Here is an 8,422-nt window from a genome sequence, read left to right as displayed (position 1 = left end):
CGCCTGATCTCAAACCTACCGAAGTCGGCCCATGTCACCCCACTTCTTAGGGACCTGCACTGGCTCCCCATTGCTGCACGAATCCGCTTCAAGGCCCTCGACCTAGCATACCGTGCGGCAAAGGGAACCGCTCCCGCCTACCTCCGGTCAATGGTCTCTAACTACACACCCTCAAGACCCCTACGCTCTGCATCTTCTGGCCGCCCTAGACCTACTCCTATCCAAGCTCCGGGAGGGTCATCAAAGAGAAGTCGCCTATTCTCAGTCCTTGCCCCACAATGGTGGAATGAACTACCCACCCCAGTTAGGACAGCCGAATCACGTCCAATCTTTCGCCGTCGACTAAAGACGCACTTCTTCAACCATTATCTGAATTAAAAAAAAATAAAAAAATAAAAAATCTAACCCTAACTAACCGTACTGTCATGCACTTGTCCTAATAAACTAACCTACACTGTAGCACTCAACACTTTGATGAACATTGTTGCTCAGCTGATAGAGTTGTGCCCTTCCTGATGGCTTGTCGTACAGAACTTGTAAGTCGCTTTGGATAAAAGCGTCAGCTAAATGACTAAATGTAAATGTAAATGTAAATGTGGTGCCTCCGGGTTGGCCGACCGACCATACTGACACAATTGACAGTGTCAGTGGGTGGGAAACCCGGCGAAGGTGGGTCCTGGTCGTTGTAAACAGCGACTGCTACAGTTCGGTCGGGGCGCCTGCACAGCAAGGGAAGGATCTAGGAGAGGTAGTGTGACCTTCCACACGTTACACTCCCCCAGTGAGAGTCCGCGCTGCCAGGTGAAAAGAAGCGGTGAGCTGGCTACACATGTGTCGGAGGAAGCATGTGATAGTCTCCGCCCTCCCGGACCGACGGGAGGGGGTAGAGTGAGCAACGACCAGGAAGGGGATTGGGAATTGGCATAACGACTAACATTGGGATGGGAGAAAAAGTATGATAAATATAATAATAATTTTAAAAATCCTGAATATCATAGTCCAATCAACCACAGCATCTAATTTTGTTCTGGAATGAATCTCAGAATCACTGTCTGACTCCATGGGGCGACTTCTCTCTGGCTGCCGATCGCCCCTCAGTCCTCTCGTACATTCGTGTGTTGGCTTTATTTTTATTTAAAATGTTTTGACCTCCAATGCATTTCTATGGGTTGTTCTAGTGCAAGACGTCACACTAGGCTGAGCGCGTGGCATTCGTCTGACATCACGTCCGGATACACGCCAACCAGGAAATAACTAACACTTGTTGACTTGTTTTCGTCGTCGGAAATTGATAATAATCACAAGATACACAGTAAATTTTACTCAAACTGAGTAAAATTCAGTGCTGGATCTAACTAAATGGATTTATGGAAACACATTATGGAAAGTTCAAGCCCAGACCACAAAGCTTCTGGAAGGGTTAGCCCGACACGCGACGGCTCTTCCAATTTGTACGCGATGTTCTGCCCGAGTTCTGTTCTGTTCTACCGATCTATGCGACCTACCTGCCGCTGCTGCATGCACGGGCATGACCCACAATAGTTTTCACCTTTTCATCACCCATAAATCTATAAAGCTACCTTGCTGTCGAGAGTCTCGCTGATGTTGAGCAATATCTTACACATGTTTTTTTTCATTGCACCTTTTGAACTGTAAGCATGTAAATATTTGCATGTACTCATGGCTTTGCTGCAGAATGTAGAAAGTAGATGATAATGTCAGTACACCTGTGTGAACAAGGCCAGATTAAGAATTCAGAGGCCTCTGGGCCAGACTCTTGTGGAGGCCCCCACACACACACACACGTGCACGCACGCACAGTGGCGTTTTTATATGTAAAGCATTGGTAGGGGAGCCACTAACCAAGGCTACATACCAGGCAAACTACAGTAATCAAAATGACAGTAATCGTTGTTCGCAAATTTCGCACCACCTATCAGGCATAGGCTACAGGTAAGCCTGCATTGTTAGTCGTGAAAGCAAATTAATCTGTCCACGCTGAATTAAACCCTCTATTTTCCTCAGACTTTCCTTTTTTTGGATTTATCCATGGTTAGCTTACTGGGGGGTCGGAAACTCAAGATTAGCCACTTGCAGACGGCAGGGAGAGGCGCGGGGTGTGACGTATATTTTAGTTGATGAAATATTTTTGTTGACTAAATATTTTAGTTGATGAAATATTTTTTCATTTCAGTGTCACAGTATGACATCGATCTCCAAAAAAAAAAAAAAAAAAAAGTTAAAAAAAAAAAAAAAAAAAAAAGGCCCCTCGTCACTAGAGGCCGGTCGTTAATCCGGCCCTGTGTGTGAATGTATTTGTATTCGCCATTACATGCTGAGGAAGGCTATATCCCGAAACGTCCGTCGTGTGACAATTCAAATAATCAATTTAGAGTGCTTTCCTAGTCTTTCTTTCGAATGATCAACTACTACTTTTAGGATTCAGCACCCAGCTGTCAAAAGATATAGGCGTGAGTTGAGTGTTTTATCTTGTTTTTTTTATGCATCAAATATCATCATGGGGTAATATATTAATATTTGATACGGTTGATCATTCTCTTCTGTTGAATAGACTGTATAGTATTGGTTTTGATGAGATTGTTTGCGGTTGGTTCCGGAACTATTTATCAGGCAGAAACCAATGTGTGAAAGTGGGCAAAACCTAGTCAGAATGTTTGCCCATTACAAAAGGTGTTCCACAAGGATCGATCCTAGGCCCCGTTTTATTTACTATTTATATTAATGATATTATTATGTCCTTGAAGGGCTGTAGTGTGGTAGTGAAAGGGTTAACCTTCTGTAGTGTGGTAGTGAAAGGGTTAACCCTTTGTTGTGTGGCAGTGAAAGGGTTAACCTTCTGTAGTGTGGTAGTGAAAGGGTTAAAAAAAGGAAAAAAGAAATCCATATATCTTTAGTTCCCAAACGTCTTTTTAATTCGGAGACAAGAAAAATAATAAACCCGAAAGATAGCCCACATGAAAAGACCTCTGCTATGGAATCTGGTCATCAAGATGATCATTGTATTGAGATAGTCTATGGTTTAATTATTCATAATTTAATTCCTCTTATTTAAATATCAAAATTCAATGTGAAATGAGCATTCATTATACATCCAAGGTTGTGTCTGTGGAAAGTGTAAGTTAGTCAATTCGATAAATAAATAACAAAACAGTGTTGAAAACGGTCACAGCTGTAGTTACATGGTACTTACAATAATGTCGAGCCATTCCAGTTATACATGAACGTTCAGTAACGGTACAGATTATTTTATCAATCAACTTAATCATTTCTAATATCTTTTAAACTGCATTCAGAAGAATTCAAAGCTAGAACATAGATTTATGTCAACAACTATGTACACCTGGTGACCCCCGAGTAGTAGCCTATTATTCACATCCTATCAAAATAACAAGTTAAATTACAACGTCATCAATAGGAAAACAAATGGTTTCTGTTGTTCTAGAAGCAGAGAACATGGAACCTGTTGTTCTAGAAACAGAGAATGTGGAACCTGGAGATCTTCCCCCCACAGTTTGTACTTTTTTAGTTTTTTTTTTAAACTGTTTATTAGTGCTTTTTTCCCGGCAGTAGTCCAGACAATCAGAGACAGAAGGTGGGGAAACTGTTCGTTGTTCTGCCAGTTACCTGGTTGTCATGGCTACCTCTGTTCTCCTGCTTATTTGGGTCCAACCAAAAAAGAAAAGGGTTTATTCTGATCCATCAAACAAATGTCTGATTCAAGACTGAGTGTGTGTCTGTGTGTGTCTGTGTGTGTCTGTGTGTTTGTATTTGCCTGTCGCTAATGCTTAGGAACATGACCACAAGACATGATTGTGTAGCGTCTCTCTCTCTCTCTCTCTCTCTCTCTCTCTCTCTCTCTCTCTCTCTCTCTCTCTCTCTCTCTCTCTCTCTCTCTACAGGTGTGTAGTGTCTCTCTCTCTCTCTCTCTCTCTCTCTCTACAGGTGTGTAGTGTCTCTCTCTCTCTCTCCCTCTCTCTCTCTCTCTCTCTCTCTCTACAGGTGTGTAGTGTCTCTCTCTCTACAGGTGTGTAGTCTCTCTCTCTCTCTCTACAGGTGTGTAGTGTCTCTCTCTCTCCCTCTCTCTCTCTCTCTCTCTCTCTCTACAGGTGTGTAGTGTCTCTCTCTCTACAGGTGTGTAGTCTCTCTCTCTCTCTCTACAGGTGTGTAGTCTCTCTCTCTCTCTCTACAGGTGTGTGGTCTCTCTCTCTCTCTCTACAGGTGTGTAGTCTCTCTCTCTACAGGTGTGTGGTCTCTCTATCTCTCTCTACAGGTGTGTAGTCTCTCTCTCTCTCTCTCTCTACAGGTGTGTGGTCTCTCTCTCTCTCTCTACAGGTGTGTAGTATCTCTCTCTCTCTACAGGTGTGTGGTCTCTCTCTCTCTACAGGTGTGTGGTCTCTCTCTCTCTACAGGTGTGTGGTCTCTCTCTCTCTCTCTACAGGTGTGTAGTCTCTCTCTCTCTCTCTACAGGTGTGTGGTGTAGAAGGTGGGGGCTCCGTAGGGCTGGGCCCCCAGCATGAAGGGCGACAGCACGGCGGCGTGGCTGGGCGTGAGGAAGGGAAGCTGCACCAGCCCCCCCTGGTGGTGGTGACCCCCATAGCCGTGCATCGACAGATGTCCCATCGGAGGGGAGGGGCTGAGGGGGCTCAGGCCCCCCATGCCGCCCCCCCCGCCCCCTCCCGAGGTCGGGGCGCTGGTGTCGGCGCCCGGGTTCTGCTTTTTCCACTTGGTCCTGCGGTTCTGGAACCAGATCTTCACCTGCGTCTCCGTGAGCGAGAGCGACAGCGCCAGGTTCAGCCGCTCGCACACCGACAGGTAGCGCGTGGACTTGAACTTGTTCTCCAGCGCCACCAGCTGCTCGTAGGTGAACGCCGTGCGGGCCCGGCGGGGCTTTCCGGACTTGGAGTCCGAGCCGGACCGCTTGCGCTTGGGCTTCCCCTGCTGGCTCTGGCCCCCCCCCGCCTGGCCCGCCTCGCCCCCCCCCGGGCTCTTGGAGTCCCTGCCGGGGTCCGGGTGGCCGTGCGGGCCCGGGTCTCCCTCTCCGTGGCCGGGCGGCGCCGAGCTGCTCTCCTCGCTGGAGTACGGCTCGTCCGGGGCGTCTGAGTCCGGAGTGGAGGCTCGACGGAAGTCGTTCTCACAGCCGTCGGGTCTGAAGACGTAGCCGTCCTCTGGAGGAGAGAAGAGACACCGGGGGTTAATACGAGTTCACGTAGAGGAGGGTGTTGCCTCGGGGGGTTCGGAGGCTGCAGCTGGTCATCTGTCAGGTCAAGCCCAATCTGAATTTTTGGCCATGACTAAAGGTGTGCCACAAGGTTCAGTTTTTGGTCCGGTCCTTTTACAATTTATATTAATGATATTGTTTCTTCTTTGTATGGATGTCATGCCCATTTGTATGCTGATGACACAATTGTGTACTGCAGTGGAGGTTATTCCATGACAACACGTGAAGCACAAATTCACTCATAATTCATAATTATTATTCATTTACATATATATATATATATTTTTTTTTATTATTATTATTATTATTATTATTATTATTATTATTATTATTATTATTATTATTATTATTATTATTATTATTATTATTATTATTATTATTATTATTATTATTATTATTATTATTATTATTATTATTATTATTATTATTTTTTGTTTTATTAGAAATGTTTTCTTCTGTAAAAAAATGCCAGTGAATTTTTTCTTTCTTCAAAAATGGCCAAGTGACAGCTCTGAGCTCTCTGATCAGGCCTGCAGTCAGTAATGGCTAGCTGTCAATCACTCAGGTGCAACTTTCCCTGCACGGGCTGACTTTATGAATATAATAGCCAATCAAAATAGGCTATTAACGTCATCTAAGCCCGGTCCGTGCAATATTGCTCTTGCCATTCACAAACGGGGATTGAATGATTGACAGCCTTGAAATCCAATCAGAGAATGGTACCAGCTAATGCTACGCGGGGGCGGCGCCAGTCAGAGTCCAGTGTCGTAGTTTCGATTCAGTGCGTTGTGGTTCGGTAATAACAAGATATAAGAAGTGTATTCTCAGGAGTTGGAGAGATCAGCACGAAATACTGTACATTACTGACAGTGTTGGATTTGGATTTATATGGAGTCTGGAGGACACACACTTTATCAAGCCCTGCCAGCAGCTGACAAAAGCTTCTCAAAGGGTTAACGCGACGGCTCGAGGCTCGTTCCAACCCGATGCAACCAAACAACAAGTGAGTCTAATGTACTGTCCTGTAGTTACTGAAACTGATTGAATATGGCAAGTCAAGATTCAAGAGGTGATATGATGAAGATGATATTTAAACATGGTCCCCAAAATTTATGGAAGCGAATGAGGAGCCTGACACCTGGGAGGAATGGGGGTGTTGCAGCCTTGGGGATGTTTTAAAAATACAATTTAATATATAATATAATATAATAATTTTGTGCTTCACCAAGAAATTTGGTCAGCAGCCGCCACTGGTGTACTGTATTGCAGACTCTGTACAGTTGGCCATTGATAAATTGCAACTTTCCTTTTATGCTAGTCTACACGATGCCCTTACTAGTCTTAAATTGGTTCTTAATGCTAGTAAGACAAAGTTTATGTTGTTTTCAAGAGCCAGGAATATTAACTTTGATGATGTGAGGATATCTACTGTCAGCGGCTCTTGTACAGAGAGAGTCATTGAGTATAAATATCTTGGCCTGTGGCTCGACGAGAAATTTACATTTAAGTTCCATGTGGACAATCTTGCCTCTAAACTGCGACAGAAAATTGGTTTCCTGTACAGAAACGGATCCAATTTTCCTCTCTTTAGTAGAAAAATTATTGTTGAATCAGTCTTCTTATCAGTTTTGGACTATGGTGATGTAATTTATAGGCATGCTGCGGCATCAACTCTTAAACCTCTGGATTCTGCATATCACTCAGCTCTTAGGTTTATTACTGGTGACAGATATGATACTCACCATTGTGTCCTGTATGATAGGGTGGGTTGGCCTTCTCTTGCAGAAAAGTGCAACAAACACTGGTATTTATTTATTTTTAAAGCCCTTATTGGTAAACAACCTGTTTATATCTCTTCACTGTTAGACTGGAATATTGGAACCTATTCAACTCGATTGAATGACTGGATGGTTCTTAGGGTTCCTCAAATTTGTTCTGAGCTAGGGAAGTCAGCCGTTTCCTTTGATGCCTCTCATGGAATGTCCTTCAACTCTCTCTGAAATTGGAGGTTCTCCCTTCCCTTGGAATGTTTAAACGTATGATTTCAGACCTGTAATTGTTTTAGCTGATCTTTTAAAATTATTTTAAACGTTTTTTATTTTACTCTGGTGTTTAAATTTCTGTGAATATTGCTTGTATTATGTACTGTTTACATTTGTACAATTGTCGTTTCTGTAAATGAGGGAAACCTCAGAAGCTTACGATTTTAAATAAAAGTTTAAATGAAATATCACTGCCAGGGTTGGGGGTTCCATTCTCACTGGGGTCACCCATACTGTGCCACTTCAGATGTAGTGTCATCACTTCAGGTGTAGTGTCATCACTTCAGATGTAGTGTCATCACTTCAGAACTTCAGATGTAGTGTCATCACTTCAGATGTAGTGTACTGTATGTGTCATCACTTCAGATGTAGTGTCATCACTTCAGATGTAGTGTACTGTATGTGTCATCACTTCAGATGTAGTGTACTGTATGTGTCATCACTTCAGATGTAGTGTCATCACTTCAGATGTAGTGTACTGTATGTGTCATCACTTCAGATGTAGTGTACTGTATGTGTCATCACTTCAGATGTAGTGTACTGTATGTGTCATCACTTCAGATGTAGTGTACTGTATGTGTCATCACTTCAGATGTAGTGTACTGTATGTGTCATCACTTCAGATGTAGTGTACTGTATGTGTCATCACTTCAGATGTAGTGTACTGTATGTGTCATCACTTCAGATGTAGTGTACTGTATGTGTCATCACTTCAGATGTAGTGTACTGTATGTGTCATCACTTCAGATGTAGTGTACTGTATGTGTCATCACTTCAGATGTAGTGTACTGTATGTGTCATCACTTCAGATGTAGTGTACTGTATGTGACTCGGGCTCACGTCCCTCTCCTTCTATAGGAACCAATACCTGAAAGTTCCATTTAAAAACTGGTTTTACCCTTTCACTACCACACTACAGAAGGTTAACCCTTTGGTAGTGTGGTAGTGAAAGAGTTTAACCTTCTGTAGTGTGGTTGTGAAAGGGTTAACCCTTTGGTAGTGTGGTAGTGAAAGGGTTAACCCTTTGGTAGTGTGGTAGTGAAAGGGTTAACCCTTTGGTAGTGTGGTAGTGAAAGGGTTAACCCTTTTGTAGTGTGGTTGTGAAAGGGTTAACCTTCTGTAGTGTGGAAGTGAAATGGTT

The 8,422-nt window shown here is 43.6% G+C and overlaps 1 protein-coding gene across 1 annotated transcript in view; it reads right to left on the bottom strand.

Annotated features, from left to right (window-relative positions):
* Positions 1 to 4,482: 4,482 nt before the first annotated feature.
* nkx1.2lb (NK1 transcription factor related 2-like,b) overlaps positions 4,483 to 8,422 on the bottom strand; it is a gene marked incomplete at both ends in the record, with an annotated part of 12,975 nt that continues 9,035 nt past the window's right edge. The window contains one exon of the mRNA XM_084339503.1: positions 4,483 to 5,186. Coding sequence (XP_084195629.1) covers positions 4,483 to 5,186 — 704 coding nt within the window. The remainder of the gene's footprint in view (positions 5,187 to 8,422) is intronic.

The sequence above is a fragment of the Notolepis coatsorum genome, assembly GCF_963971535.1.
Source record: "Notolepis coatsorum genome assembly, contig: SCAFFOLD_115, whole genome shotgun sequence".
Lineage (NCBI taxonomy): Eukaryota > Metazoa > Chordata > Actinopteri > Aulopiformes > Paralepididae > Notolepis > Notolepis coatsorum.
This window is presented reverse-complemented; position numbering and strand designations above follow the sequence as displayed.